This window comes from Phyllostomus discolor, chromosome 13 (genome assembly GCF_004126475.2).
Source record: "Phyllostomus discolor isolate MPI-MPIP mPhyDis1 chromosome 13, mPhyDis1.pri.v3, whole genome shotgun sequence".
Classification (NCBI taxonomy): domain Eukaryota; kingdom Metazoa; phylum Chordata; class Mammalia; order Chiroptera; family Phyllostomidae; genus Phyllostomus; species Phyllostomus discolor.
Genome location: NC_040915.2, coordinates 62,320,241 through 62,335,460, shown reverse-complemented (window position 1 = coordinate 62,335,460; position 15,220 = coordinate 62,320,241). Strand labels below are relative to the sequence as shown.

Sequence of the window (15,220 nt, the reverse complement as noted above, 5' to 3'; positions counted from 1 at the left end):
GCAACTGTGTTGAGATTCATTCCTGGATACTAGTGGGGAAAACCAACAAGCAGATGGACAGTTCCAGCTTGGGCCTCTGGAGCAAGGTTAAGAGATGGGGCAGAGAGGCCTCTAAGAGGAAGTGACCTCGGCAACAAAATGTAGACAGATGAGCAGGCCCCAAGCCAAGGGATGTGCACTTCGGGCAGAAGCTGCTGTGGGTGAGAGACAGACCAGCCTGGGGCCTCGAGGGAGGTGAGCCTGGGTGGAACAGGGAGTGTGTGCTGCTGGACTGATCAGGCCCAGCGTAGCCAGGCAGATGTCACCCTGAGCCACTCCCAAAAGTCAGCACTTTGTCCATGGGCAGTGAAAGCCATGGAGGGTTTGAGACAGAGTGTGAGTCAGGGGAGGAGCCCGCTGGGGTGGCCCAGCTGCCCTGAGGAGAACAGACCCAGAGGGCAAGGGTGGGGCCCAGACAGCCTCATCCTGGTTTTGAGGCAGGGCAGTTATCCTCGGAAGAAGGCAGTGTGAAGGGTGGTAGGGGGCACCCTGGACAAGGTCCCTAAATTTGGGCTGGTGGGGAGCAGGATTGAGAGTGTGGGGTAGGTGATACAGGTGCAATAGATGGGAGAGGAGATGTCCAGGAGGGTCTACAGGGTGGAGGGGGAGTGTCCGAAGGTTTGTAGCAGGAGCATAGCAGCCAGTGAGTTGATAACTAGGAGGATGTAGTGGTTCTTGGTGCTGGGAGGTGAGGTGGGGATAAGGAAGGGGGTGAAACTTCCCCCACATCCGACTCCTGCCCACAGGCCCAGCAAACTTGTCTATTCTCCCCATGCTGGAGGAACAGGATAGTGGCCTTATCTCAGGGCCACTTGAGGAAGGAGAAGGGACAGCTTTGTCAAAGCTCCCAGGCTGTGGCTGGCCTCAACACACTAGGTCTTCTCTGTGGAGGGGCACATTGGACCATAGGAAAGTACAGGCGTGCCAGGGGCCCCAGTCCAGGACCAAGTAGACTTTGCTAGAAACAAAGGGGCTTACAGGGAGTGGGAGGGGGCTGCCAGAATGGGGCTGTTGACCCCACGGGGTTGTGGGCTACAGGGCCTGGTGCCCCACCTGAGCCTAGGGGGGCCCCAGTATTCAGCCCGTTGGGCCTTTCGAGAAACTGCTGGGCCATTGTGCAGAAGAATGCCCGGAAATCCCGCACCTCCCTCCTCCAGCGAGGATGGGGGCTCTTCCTCCTGGCCAGGAAACTCCAAATTGACTTCTGGAGGGCGGTCTGGGGGCTGGAGTACCAGGGTTACCGCTGGTGGGAGGGCAGAGCACACACCCTCTGTCCCTTTGTGTCTCCCCTGTCTGAGGGCCAGAGTGGGCCACCAGCTGCTCCCGAGAGTACAGCCTGTGTACTGGGTCATTGGGGAACACTGGGGACTTTCTCAAGTGGTGTCGCCTGAGCTGGGCCTCCCAGGATGGGGGAATGGGAAGCATCTCAGAAAGAGGAGCGGTCAGAGCGAAGGCTGGGAGGTCTGGAAAGTCTCTGCGGCAGGGGCAGAGTCGGGGTCTTCTGAGAGAGACCGTGTCTGTGCCGCCTGCTCCGTGTTGGGGACTGTGAGCCGGTGGGCAGTGGCGCTGGGCAGGACCTTGCATGAGGCGGGAGACCAGCGTGACTTGCACAATCCTGCCTGGTCTTTCAGCCTGCGAGAGAGACAGCGCCAAGTCTTAGAGGGACACGGAGCAGTTAGGATGAGGTGAAAGAGTCTGGGTCGGGCTTCGACTCTAGTGCGAGCTTCCTGAAGGAACGGGCCGAGCTGTGCTGGGCCACGAGAGTCCCCCACGCAGGTCTCTGCATGGTAGTGACGTAGGGACTCCCGCAGAACTTGGCCAAGGAAGAGTGGAGCAGGCCCAGGGGTAGAGGCCATCACGCTTGTTCGGGAAACGGAGGGAAAATTGGGGATCACGTAGCTCCTGAAATGCGAGGCAGGGGCGGGCATGGAGGTGGCCGGAGCAGCGCGAGTGGAGCCGCCCCTGGCCGACTCGGAACGTGCTCGGCCTCAACTAGAAAATCGTAGATAAGGGATCCGTGGCGGCAGCCGCGCGCACGGGGCGTGGTTCCGGCATCCTCCCCTATCTCCACGCGCAGTTATTTTCCTACCTGCCGGATGCTCTGGGGCGCCACGATTGGCTGCAGGCCGATGGCTCGTGCGCCGATTGGCTGCTTGGACTCGGTGGCCGAGCCCGAGTCCGCCCTCCGAACCTTCAAATAAGTACGACCGCGGCAGGTCCCGGCAGACGCGAAACTGTGCTGCCGGCGTCTGGAGCTGTCTGGCGGAGCGCGGTGAGCGGGTCGCGCGGGCTCACAGCAGGATCCACACGCAGCGCCCACCTGCTCAGCGCAGCCACTGCTGAGCCCCCTGCGGAGGTTCCGGGGCCGTCGGGCGCGCGTCTCACCTCCAGACATGGGGTCAGTAGCGCTGGAGATCCTCGGCTTGGTGCTGTGCCTGGTAGGCTGGGTGGGCCTGATTCTGGCATGCGGGCTGCCAATGTGGCAGGTGACCGCTTTCCTGGAACACAACATCGTGACGGCGCAGACCACCTGGAAGGGGCTGTGGATGTCGTGCGTGGTGCAGAGCACCGGGCATATGCAATGCAAGGTCTACGACTCGGTGCTGGCACTGAGCACCGAGGTGCAGGCGGCGCGGGCGCTCACGGTGAGCGCCGTACTGCTGGCGCTCGTAGCGCTCTTCCTGACCCTGGCGGGCGCTCAGTGCACCACCTGCGTGGCCCCGGGTCCCATCAAGGCGCGCGTGGCTCTCACGGGTGGCGCGCTGTATGCGCTCTGCGGGCTGCTGGCGCTCGTGCCGCTCTGCTGGTTCGCCAACATCGTGGTCCGCGAATTCTACGACCCAAACGTTCCAGTGTCGAACAAGTACGAACTGGGTGCCGCGCTGTACATCGGCTGGGCAGCCTCAGCGCTGCTCATGTGCGGCGGCGGCCTCGTGTGCTGTGGAGCCTGGGTCTGCACCGGTCGTCCCGACCTCAGCTTCCCTGTCAAGTACTCAGCGCCGCGGCGGCCCACGACCAGCGGCGACTACGACAAGAAAAACTATGTCTGAGGGCGCTGGGACAGAGGAGCCCCTCGTGCCAGCCGCGCCCACAGGCTGGAGGACTGGCCAGGGAGCCCTGCATGGATGGAGGCCTCCGTTGTGCCGGGCCGCACCGCGTACTGGTTACACGGAACGCATCCCAACAACGGGACCCTGCTCGGGCCCGCAGCCCGTCGTCTGACCGTCACTTGCTGGGCACTAGGCGGTGCCCTGCCCTGAACAGGCAACGCGCACTTGGGAGGACTTGCTCGGTTTCTTTTCTGTGGGAAGTGCTGGCTCCGACGAGGTTAGGGTGCGGGTTCCTTGGCTGTGTGGGCACTGGACTAAAGATGCCACTTTTCTCCCTATTCCTCATGGTCTTGGACACCACTGTACTTTCCAGCAGTTTCTGCTGATTCCAGAGGGACAGAGGTGCCTGAAGGTCGTGTACAGCTGGCCTTTACCCCATCAGCAGGGCCTGAGCCCAGGGGTCCAAGAGACTTGGTTTGGGGCTGCCTCCCTCAACCCTGCAGCTCTCCAAGCGCACAAGATCTGAGCGTGGGGCTGGGGCACTGCTCTCCTTCACAGTTTGGGGGAGGGTGAGAATTTGTTTAGTAAATGGTTTGAATACTTTCCCACCGTGTTCCGTTGTCTGTCCATCCAGTCCCCACCTGTGCCCAGCAGCTCCCATTCACCCACCCACCCACGGTCTCATCCCTCAAAGGCTCTTGTGAGGACCTCCCACTGCTGGCTCTGGAATCCATAAGACCCTCCTCCCCGCAGCCTTTTGTTGGGTCCTCCTTGCCACCTGATCACATTGGGTAGAAAACAGCCACAGCTGTTTCCTACCCAGGAAGGTGCTGTAGCCAGATCCAGAGTCATGGGACCTGGGAGAGGATGAAGACCCCAGCAGAGGATGTGGGTTGGACCCCCTCCTCCCCAAGCCAGTGTGTGGTGGGCTTTGGGGTGTAGGAAGTGCTGAGGGTGAGTTGCTAGGCTGCTGGCCTTGCTTAGAAGAGGCTGGGCTCCACAGGTGCCGGGGGGGGGGGGGGGGGGGGGTTCCACCTGCCCTCTCAGGGCTTGCCTAACTCTGGGTCACATCAAATGGCCATAGGCATCTGCACAATGCAAACGGAACCCTTTCTCCCCGTGTGCAATGACAATGGGCAAATCCAGGATGTGTGCTGGGCTCCAGCAGGGCTAGTTGCAGGTTGGCAAGCATGTTGCCATGGGGAGGAGGCCCCAGGACCAATTGCCTTAAGAGTGCCCAGGCTCAGCTCCAGCCCGTCTGTCTGGACTCTTCTGCCAGTCTTCTGTGCGGCTGTACCCAACCTGATGGCCATCCCAGACTCATGCCAGCCATCAGCATCTGCTAGGAGTATCCTGTGTGACCTTCCTCTGGTGGGTGGGACCCCTGGGAACCACACTGGCCCCAGTCAGGTACCTGGAGGTGGGGGTCCCAGGAGCAGAACCAGAGCTGTTACAGCACCTGAGAGAGAGCTCACAGCTTCCAGCCCTGTTCTAGGCACTTGAAATCAATGTATTTTCACCTTCTGTCAAAGGCTAAAGCAGAAAAGAGCAGTAGATGGGAGCAAGGGAGGCATTCTAAGCCTAGCCAGCAGGGAGGCTTGGCATCTATCCCCAACACTGGCCTCAGGGGCTCTATCCAGAAGTGCCTGGGTCATGTCCATCCAATGGTAAGGAGTCTCCCCAGGCTTGGTCAGGCTTCTTGGAGGGGGGCGGGGGGCAGGGAGAACTCGAGGACATGGAGTCAGAGAGGCCACAGCAGAGCCAGTGAGTGGGACTTCCAGGAAGGCTGAAACACCTGGTGGCCTGAGCTCCCCCAGCAGAGGACCTCAGCAGCACCCCAGGGCAGTCCCACCTGGCCTGTGCAGTGGGGATCAAGGATAGCTCCCAAGTACAGGAGTCTGTCATCCTGGTCCTTGCAAGGCCACTCCTGCCCGCTGGGACCCAGCTAATACTGGCTACAGGGTATTTGGCCAGGAGCAGTCTGTATCCCATACAAGCCCATAGCTCTCCGACTTTTTCAGGCACCAGCTGGCAATCCGAAGGGCAGTTGCACAGCCTCAGATTTTGCACACAGGCAAGGTGGGCAGCTTGAGGGCAGCCTGGAGAGCCCATGCCAGGAAGAACAGGGACAAACTCCACTGCCAGGGGTCAGGAGAAGGTGGCCCTCACTGCCGCCAGCCTCACTGCCAACTCCCCCTCCCCAAGGGCTGCCTTGAGACCTGGGCACATCTACCCACACCCTCAATTCCAGGCCACTGTTTCCAGGCTCCCCACCAACGCCTCCCCACAACTTAGAGCCCACCCAAACCACTCTGCCTCCACCAGCCCTCAACCCCAGGAACTGCATCCAGGTGGCCATGTCCTTTCCAGCCTGTTGTCAGTGACTTGTATGAACAGCTCTCTCCTCCCCTGAAACAGGTGAGGTACCAGACAAGACCTCCCAAAGGGCAGGAATGGATGGGAGCAGGGAGCATCCTCGCCTCCAGAGACATCTGGGATAGGGAGACCAGCTGACCCCATGGCTCCCTTGAGAATTATTCCTGTTCTGAACACTTAGGAGGTTGCCGTGCTCCTGTCCAGCCTGGACAGTCTGTGACCAAGACATAAGTGAAGCTGACCTTGGGGTCACCATGTCTCCATCAGGGCAGGGGGCACTCAGTCAGCCCCACCCTTCCTGGCTTGGGGCCTCAATGTATGCCTGTGGGGCCAGTGGTGTATGGACAGGTAGGTGCTGGGGGGTAAGATGACAGTCCCGGGAGTGGTTCATGATCAAGAAGTTGAACTTGAGATGCTGCCAAGGCTAGGAGGACAGGAGGAAGTGGCGAGAGAGTGGACAGAGCCAGGTTCTGGCTGACACCGCTGGGAAGTGGTCAGCGCAGGTGCTGGGTAGACATCCATGTGCTCAGGGGCCTGGCCTCTGCCCATGCCGTCCTGAGAACCCCCACCCACGCTGACTTCCTGCAGGGCCTGAGGGCGTTCAGGGCACAAGAACAAGGCTCCTATGAACCCACAGAAGGCTCAGGACACAAATAAGTGCTGGCCCTGTGACCAGAGTGAAGGATGGGGCACTGAAACTAAAATAAGCATTTTATTCCATTTAAAACCACTGTTCCTACGTTTAAAACTATGTCCATAACTTACAATCTAAATAAAAGCCTATTAATATAAATAAGGAGAAGGAGATCATTTCTGAAGAAATCCAACCCTAGAAAAGAAAAAAAGAAAGACATTTCAGACAATTCTGATGTCTCCCCAAAGTGAACACATTGTCCCAACCTGCCCTGTGCTGCATGCCAGGCTGCTGCTTCTGAGCAGCCTCCACCACTCACAGGCGAGGGCCACCCCGGAACTACCAAGGCACCTGACCCTGCCGTCCTCACTGCACCCTCCGGGCCAGGTCTAGGCTGTCATTTGCTTGACAACCCCTGAAGACCTGGACTCCCAGTACCTTCTTTCCTTGCAGAGCCTTCCTGTGGTGTATCCAGCTTCAGCCCCACGGTGACCCTCCCGTTGCTGGGAGCATCTCCCTGCCACCCCCCAGCACACTGCTCCTCACCCTTCCTGGGTGGCCCACCCTGCACTGTGTCTTGGTGGCAGGACACACAACAGCACTGGCATCATCACTGAGTAGATTGCAGGGGAAGGGCCACCTCGAACACCAGCCTCACTGCCTGAGAGCCCCACTTGTAACCTTTGATTGGGTCATAAACTTACACCTCTGCCCCACCCTAAGGCCCTGTGCTGAGGCTCAGCACTTGTCCAAGGGGTATCAGCCCCATTTTGGATGAAGAAACAGGTAAAGTACCCAATGGATCTTGCTAAAGACCCTAAGGGTCTGACCCCAGGGCTCCCCGCCAACACAAAACCTATGTACCCCAGCCCAACCTGACAGAGGGACTGTGGGGTCCCTCAGGCCCCCTATGCCATTCTCAGTAGTGCCCACTGGGCCCCAACAGGGGAAGGGCACCCACTCTCACAGCTTCCAGCTCACCATGGACAGGGAAGCAGGAGAAGCCTGGGCTGGCACAAGGGGAGCCCGGACATCAGAGCCTTGATGGGCCAGACAGCCACAGCAGTGGCCCCAGCACGGGCTCAGGAAAAGGCAGGGCTGGGTGTGGGCATGCACTGTGGAGGGGGTGCTGGCATTCTGTGCTGAGAAGTGGTCACTGGACACAGAACAGCCCCTGTGGCCTGCTCAGTTGTGGCCCATTTCCTCAGGAGCCCCTCAAGAAGGAGGCCTGTCCGTTATAGCCGCATGCCAGCGCAGGCCTGCGGAGAGCCAACATTTTCTGATTCTCAGCTGAATGGCTGACAACAGTGTGGCTTTCCCAAAAGTCAAGCACATGAGGGCCTACACAGAGGCCCTTGTGGGCTCCGGCCCAGGGCCTGAAGTCAGGCTGGAGGGGCAAAAAGGCTCCAGGTGGCCCCCTAGGGGCGCCCTCATTGCCAAAAGTGCCAAAGGCCTGCGTGTCCCTGGCTGCTGTTCAGCCCACAGTGAGTGTGTTTGGGAAGAAGAGAGCAAATGCCAACTGTTTCTGAAGAGGCCCCAGGAACTTAAAGCAATTAGCTCCCCAAAATGCCCCATTGTGGCACTGCCACCAGTACGGAGACAGACATTCTGGGGAAAAATGTGCTGCCCCCAAATCTCAGGAGCCCCACTCTGGTTTGAAACCCAAGTAGAAGCCTGGCTTGCGGAGGAAGAGAGTGGGGAAACCACAGCAGGAATCAGGAGGGGGGCCATTAGCAGCGCTGGCTTTGTGGTGGCTCCACCCCCACCCCCACACTCACCCTCAGGACAGAAGGGAAACAAGCGCATCTAAAAACTTGCTCCGATCCTCCGCTTTCAGTTCAATTACTGCAGTAATGAAAGAAAAACATGTAGTGAGACGGGAGGAGTTGGGACGGGAGTGAGGGAGAAGTGAGAAAAACAAGTCAGAGCACATTAACTTCCTCTTCCCACCCAGCCAGGACTGGAGCCCTCCAGCACATTCCAAAATGGACTCGGCTCCTTGGTGGCCTGGCATATTCTGGACTAAGAAGTTATACTTTTCCATCCCTCTGTATTTAATCTTCAGAAACTTCCGGCTGTCCTGTTGGTAGGCTGGGGTTGTGGTCTGCAGGGAGGACCCCCCAGGCAGCCGGGGGAAGAGCACAGACAGGCAAAGGAGGGAACACGGGGGACGTGATGGCTTAGAGCACCACAGCCCTGGGCTGAGAGGGGTCGCCCCACCCTGCTGGACAGAGTGCTGCCCCACAGTGGGCTGCAGGAGGCTCTAGGTCTGTCAGGCAGGAGGCCAGCCTTCCACCTTGCTCTGGCAAGCTTCAGATCCCTCAGCTCCAGTGTCCTCTTCTGTGGAAGGGAGACACGATGCAAACTGCCTCCATCTCTGAGGGGCCATCAGGCTCAGACAAACACATGGGCCCCCTTCAGATGGCTAACCGGGCTGGCCTAGCCCTGAAAGCTGTCTGTGCTGTGGGTCACAGCTCTAGGAGCCCAGGCCCCGCTTGCCCAGGTAGTAGAGGCCATGGCTCCCTTAGCCTCTCGCCCACGATCTCCACCCCCAGGGGAAGCCAAGCAGCTCCTGCCCACAAGCCCTCTCCAAGTGGGCCCAGGACATCCTGCAGGCCAGCTAGCACCAACCTCTCCCACCTCTTGGACATAAAAGTGAAACCACCCAACACAGTCACAGCCTGAGCGGGCCCAAGGTGAAGAAGTCGGCTCTTGACACCGAGGCAGCTGGGATGAAGACTGGGTCCCGACTGCAGTGATTGTCAGGTGAAGTCTTCTGTCCTTGTTTCTTCAAAGAGGCTTTCAATTTCTCATTCTCTTCTTCTGCTCTCATTCTCATCACCCCCGTGATGTGAATGTTGGTACGCTTGATACTGTCCCAGAGGCCCCTTAAACTATCATTTTTTGGGTTTTCTTCTTTTTGCTGTTCTGATTGGGTGTTTTCTGCTACCTCATCTGCCAAATCACCTTTGGATTCTTTTGGAAATGAATCCTGTTTCATTTATTTACTCTACCGTTGACCCCTTCTAGTGTATTCTTCTTTTCTGACTGGTCCTTTTTAATGTGTTCTATCTCCATTTTTGTTTCCTCTTTGCTGACATTCTAAGTTGTCTATTCTTCCCCTAAGTCCACTATGCATCCCTACTTATAACCAGCATTTTGAACTCTGCACCTGGAGTATTGCTTGTCTTCATTTTGTTTAGTTCTTTTTTTCTGGAGTTTTGTCCTGTTCCTTCATTTGGAACATGTTTCTTTGTCTCCTCATTTTGGCTTCCTCCCCATTTGTTGCTGTGACCACAGTAGGCCGACCCCGTGGAGCAGGACTCATTTTGGCAGGGCTCGGGTGCCTGCCGAACGTGCCCTTCAGTGTCGCTCATGGAGGTGGTGGGGTGGTACGCTGGTGTAGTGTAAATCTGCCTACTGGGTGCACTGGCTCTGGGGCCTCCTGGGCGATGTAGGCCAAGGTCAGTTGCTGTCTGTATCCTGCCTGAGGCCACCTGGCATGAGCTACAAAGTGATCTGCAGATGGTTGCTATGTTTGCTGGGCTTAGAGGTACCCAGGAAAAGCGAAGCCACAAACCAAGGCTGGATGCCGCTAGTGACGATGTTTGGGTTAGAGGTAGCCCAAGGCATGGGGCATGCCAAGGCCAGATGCTACTTGTTTGGGACTTGACCTTTAAGATTTTTAGGCAAGTCTGTAGCATGAGCCAAGCCAGGCTAAGTCTTGACTGATGCAGCTCAGCTGGTTGGGCACCATCTGGTAGAGTGAAAGGTGGCTGGTTCAAATCCCAGTTAGGGCACGTGCCTAGATTGCGGATTCAGTCTCCAGATAGAGCATGTACAAGAGGCAACTAATTGGTGTTTCTCTCTCAAAATCAATGTTCTTCTTTTCTCTCTGCCTTCCCCTCTCTTCCTAAAAATAATATAAATAAAATCTTAAAAAATAAACCCCAGAAAAATTGCACTAGAAGTGGCTCGGGTGGGCCTGCAAGTTGGGTGGGGCAGGGTCTCAGGGAGTCAGCAGGGCAAACTGCTGGTATCAGCCAGGTTGATACAGATTTGGATACAGCATCTGCCTGAGCCTACCTGCCTGGAGTGGGGCACAGCAAAGGAACAGTGGCTGTGACAGCACTTCTGTCCGAGACAAGGCGGCCCACCAGCCCCTGTCCCAAAGCCAGACAATTTAGTTCCTCCCCTTATGTCTCTGGTGCCTTTTGAGCTGCCACCCCAGCGCTGGAGCTCAGAGCGGTTGAGTCCCAGGAAGCCCATACTCGGCCCGTCCCTTCAGGAAGAACACCAGGGACTTTGGAAGCCCTCTGTCTCACTCAGCCACAACCTGTTGGTGTTCACATCCAGAAGTTATGGGGACTTCTCTCTCCGGCACTGGAACCCTGGGCTGGGAAGTCTGGTGTGGAGCTAGGACTCCTCATTCCTCAGGGAACCTCCACAGCCAAGATATTTCTCCTGAATGGTAACCACCACTGGTGGGTGTGGGACCAACCCATTCCACGTCTCCACTCCTACCAGTCTCCCTACGCTTCTCCTTTATATCCTTAGTTGTACTACATCTGTTCAGCTAGACTTCGGACGGTTCTCAGTGATGACTGGTCTGGAGTTTAGTTGTAATTCTGATGTGATCATGGGAGGATGTGAATAATACGTTTACCTCTGTTGCCATCTTGATTGATAGCCCCGAGAGCTCAGGCCCTGCTGTTTCTATGACACACAGACGGGGCAGGTGACCCTGATGAGTTAGGTCGGGTCCTGGAGGCTCTGGTGGCTAGTCTTCCAGACTTGTTGGTGAACAGGTCTCAAGGGCCTAGGCAACACCTAGGTAGCATCTCCAGCGAGCCTGTCAGGGCCGACAGGAGGTGCAAGGCCCAAGGCATGCCAGGGCTCCCAAAGCTGCCTACAGAAGCCAGCACAGGGCTAGTTCCAATAGGCCGAGAGGGCCGCTGGCAGGGTACCTCTGGTGATGCCAGCTCCCCTGGTTCCAAGGCCAGCCCTGACCTTCAATGAGGGGCCCCCATCCATCAGATTCTTACCTGACAGATCAAAGTAGTTGTGCAGTGTCCGGGAGTTAGTACCCTCTGCTGCTTTCTCGAATGCCCGCCCAAAAAAGCTGCAGACACATAAGAGGCACATGAAGGGTCTGGCCATTGTGACAGACCCTTCCCACACCCCTGGAACACGCTGGTGTCGGCCCAGACCCCTCCCCTTCCCCGGCTGCTGGTTCTGCCCATCAGCACTCACGCCCCTTCCTGGGCCACTGCCCTCTGAGTTCTCACCACCACTCACAGGACTGTCACCACCTCTCACTACTGCTTCCCATCTATACCCAGCTGAGACCTTAGCCCTCAAGGAGCGAACATCAGGACTTCACGCCCAGGGTTCTGGCTGCAGCCTGCCTCAGATGTGGCACTGTGCTGGCATGGGGGTCTGAGATGAGACCAGGTCTCACACAGTAGACTAGGACTAGGAGGAGGCTGCAGGGCTGGGCTGTGGCAAGCAACTGGGACTTAGCCCAGCAAGGGTAGGGGGCAGGAGTACCCTGAGTTGCTGAGAGCACAGGGCAGCAGGGAGACAGCCTAGAGCATGGACCCACCCCCTGGGCAGAAAATGGCTGACAGCAGGAGTGAGTTGTGGGTAAGAGGCTCTTGGACCCACCACAGAAACAGGCAAGAGGGGCATGCACCTTAAGCTTCCATGGCAACTCTCACAGGGACTGTGCACATCAGTTAAAGCTAACACTAAGCATGGTTACATATATGACATACAATGACAAAGTGACAGCTAGAGGAAGGATGCAGGTGGCTGTGATGACCCACAGGTGAAGTGCTTGCTGGTCACCTTGGGAATGCAGGCCAGGAGCACCTGGACAGCTATGAGCTGCGTGATCATGAACTGGAGACCCGTGAAGAGGCTTTGAAGAGCAGCCTAGCCACAGAGAAGCACTTACCTTTAAAAAGTCCATCATCTCTCCCAATTTCCTACTAAATGGTCTTTGCAGACACAGGTCAAAGCTCACAACAGTGGGGACAGGACTGATCTGGATCAACAACCAGTGTCCTCCATGGTAGAGGCCCCAAAAGGCTAGCTGGTAAAAATGAGGGACACAGGACACTCATCGATCCTCAGTGCCCCAAACTGTCCCACCAAGAAGTTGTGTGGCATCTTCCTGCTACCTGCTGTCACTAGGCATCTATCCAGAGTGGCCTTATGGGACTTGCTAGGGAGCACTAGACCCTGGGCACTGACCGCACCTGGGAGGCAAAGACACCTAAGGACGGTGACAGGCAGCCCCTGGGGTTAGCCACTAGGTTCTCCAGTTTGCAGAGCACGGAGGGACAGCAGGGAGTACCAGAAAGACCCTTGGCCCTGCCTGCTGGTCAACACCTGGTCTGGAAGGACTGGGCAGGAGGAAACCCAAACTTGATGCAAGAGGAGGACAAGAACACGGTGCTGAAGATGCAGGGAAGGGCCAGAAAGATAACTAGAAGTTGTGGGAAAGGCTTCTCAGAAGTGCAAGAAGATGAGCCTGTATATTCACACACCCACTGGTCAGTCACTAACAACAAAGAGGTGGAAACAGCATGAATGTCCAACAGGGGGGGTAACCTGCTGCCCACGGACCAAAGCCTCACAGGCCTGCCACATCGAGGAGTGGCAACTCCTCCCCCCACTCCCCCAACTCCCAAGGGCCCACAAGCCAGTGATGCCCCTGAGCCCCCACTAAGCTCCCCAGACATGTGGAACAAGGCTCACTTCTTTCTGTCTGAGCTGTCCGTCTCCGGAGGGATGCCCACCACCGTCACTGTGCCCTGCTCCGCATTCAGTGGGGCAGCCATCACCAAGGGCAGCAGCTTACAGCGCCGGTTCTTCGTCTGTGGAGGCAAAATACACCCTCACCTGTGGCCCCACAGGGTGAGTGCAGCACTCAGCGCCCAAGACCTTGATGGAGCCAACTGCTCACTCCCCAAAAGCCTCCAGGGGCCTCATATGACCAGAAGAGAGGCTCAAGCATGGGCTGCTCCATCTTCCTTTTGTGCTACCAGTTCTTTCCCTTACTTCCTTCAGGTCCTGGCACAGTTATCACCTCCTCCAGGAAGTCCTCCCTAACCAAGCTCTTCTCCCTCATCCTGCCCTGTGGAGGAAAAGGTTCCCCACGGTGTGTGCCACCACCCGACACTGCACGCACTCAGTTCTTGTCTGTCCCTTCACTGGCACGTGTACTTCCTCAGCAAGGAGACTCGTGTTTTCCTTCACTGCTATGTCCACGACACCCACACTCCACAACAAAGGTGACCAACTGTCCTGATCTGTCCGGGCCTGAGGGGCGTTCTGGGACGTTAACCTATATGGTTGGCTGGTCACCCTACAATGTTGGAATCCAGCAGGTAGTGGATGTTTAATAAATGTCTGACACATGAACGGATCTGTGCAGTGGGTATTCACTCACCCATTCTACAGATAGGGAAACAGAGGTTCAGGTCAAATAACAGACCTCACGTCACACAATTGGTAAATGAAGAGGCTGAGATTCAAACAGCCTAGAGGACTTCAGAACTCATGACTGGTCCCTAGTATACTTTTGTCATGACTTGACTGTATTCAAGTAATTTTATTGGTCAGTTCAGTGGCGTGAGATAATCTCAACCTTCTATCCAACATCTGTGTAAAGTAGCCCCCAGCGTAAGCCCTCATCCTGGAAGCAGATTGACAGCTGAAATGCGCAGTCATCTTTTCCTTGACCACACCTAGGAAGGAGCTCATGTTATTGGGGTAGGGTCCCTGCCCCAGTGACAGCTCAGTGGGGGGGTGTCCCAGACCAAGGCAAAGAAGGGTGTTAGGCCATAGGGAAGACAGAACTGCACACAGAAAAGGGAAAGTCAGCCCAGAAAACAGACTCTTGCAGGGAAGCAAGTCTGCTCCAACCAACCTCATCTTCCCTTGATGTGCAACAGTGGGACACACACCCTGTTCCCACTCGCTCTCTGAGGCCCCTCCCCACGCAGCAGAGACCAGGATGGCCAGTGACAAAGTCAGAGCTTATAAGGACCAGGAGGCTCCTAGGGGTCAGCTGAGGAAAACACTGCTCAAAAAAACAGAGGGGTCTACCCCGACCCTGCAGCGGGTGGACAGCCACTGGCACCCAAGGCCGGCTTTGCCGGCTCCTCTGAGCACTGCTAGAGTGGCCTGCCTTCCGGCATCCTCCCGCCCAGCTGCTCACCGAATACACAAAGGACTTGAGCAGGTGTCTGCTGAGCAGACTCAGGGACACTGGCTTGGAGAACAGTGCGACGTCTGGAGTGCCCTGCGGGGAGAAGACAGACGGTCAGGGAGGCCAGCAGCAGATGTGGCCCTGTGTCCACCCGCAGTCCTAAGAAGCCTGACCTCCATGAGGGAGCAGTAGAGGAAAGGGCCCTGGGAGATGACGAGGTTGGTGCAGAGGCAGCTGGCGATGGTCTGCTGTGTAGCTAGCAGCTGCTTCTTGGCAAGCTCCAAGCCATGGTACAGCTTGTCCAGGTTACCCCTGTAACACAGCAGACACACGACTGCGGCACAGAGTCAAACAGAATGCTCAGTTCCTGGGTCAGGAAGGGATGTGGGGATGACAGTTGATTTCTCACCCTCCTGAGTTCCCCTTCATGTGTAAGGAAGGAATAAACAATGTGTAAACCCATAGTGATGGACATGAGAGGTGGGAAGGGGTGTTGGCATCAGAAGACTGGAGACTAAAATCTAAAAGCCAGGAAGAAGATCCTGCCCAGCAGGCCCTGGAAGGTGACTGGAGGGTTCCTACAGGAACAGCATGGGCAAGGGTTAGGGGAAGGACCAGGGACCCCACCACCTGACAAATGGGTTTTTACCCTTCCCTGCAACAAGGAGGGTTCCTCTCCAAGTGCATTAAAATGAGCCCTCATGGAGAAGTGAGGTCTGCAAGCAAAGCCCCCTGCCCTCGGGAGTTAAGTTTCCCCAAGTGTCACACTGACTCCCACCCATCAAGACGAAGTGGTGCCTTCTAGCTGGCAGGCTGTGCCCAGAGACCCAGGGCGGCACACCCTGACTTGACTGAGAAAACCACCAGGTATTTGAGAAACTCCTGGGGCCTGAAAAAATG

The 15,220-nt window shown here is 56.8% G+C and overlaps 2 protein-coding genes across 2 annotated transcripts in view; one reads left to right on the top strand and one right to left on the bottom strand.

Moving 5' to 3' along the window:
• Positions 1–2,124: 2,124 nt before the first annotated feature.
• Positions 2,125–3,695, top strand: CLDN5 (claudin 5). The gene has a single exon (XM_028528114.2). It carries the CDS (start codon positions 2,433–2,435, stop codon positions 3,087–3,089), a length of 657 nt encoding a protein of 218 aa, XP_028383915.1. The 5' UTR covers positions 2,125–2,432; the 3' UTR covers positions 3,090–3,695.
• A 2,468-nt stretch (positions 3,696–6,163) lies between these two features.
• Positions 6,164–15,220, bottom strand: part of CDC45 (cell division cycle 45) — a 29,292-nt gene continuing 20,235 nt past the window's right edge. The window contains exons 14-19 of the mRNA XM_036014643.1: positions 14,494–14,632; positions 14,330–14,413; positions 12,865–12,983; positions 11,145–11,221; positions 7,878–7,944; positions 6,164–6,294 (exon numbers count right to left, since the gene is read on the bottom strand). Coding sequence (XP_035870536.1) covers positions 7,880–7,944; positions 11,145–11,221; positions 12,865–12,983; positions 14,330–14,413; positions 14,494–14,632 — 484 coding nt within the window. The 3' untranslated portion in view covers positions 6,164–6,294; positions 7,878–7,879. The remainder of the gene's footprint in view (positions 6,295–7,877; positions 7,945–11,144; positions 11,222–12,864; positions 12,984–14,329; positions 14,414–14,493; positions 14,633–15,220) is intronic.

Excerpts from the sequence above, each read along its gene's own strand:
- CLDN5 (XM_028528114.2), top strand. The coding sequence starts at position 2,433 with ATGGGGTCAGTAGCGCTGGAGATCCTCGGCTTGGTGCTGTGCCTGGTA.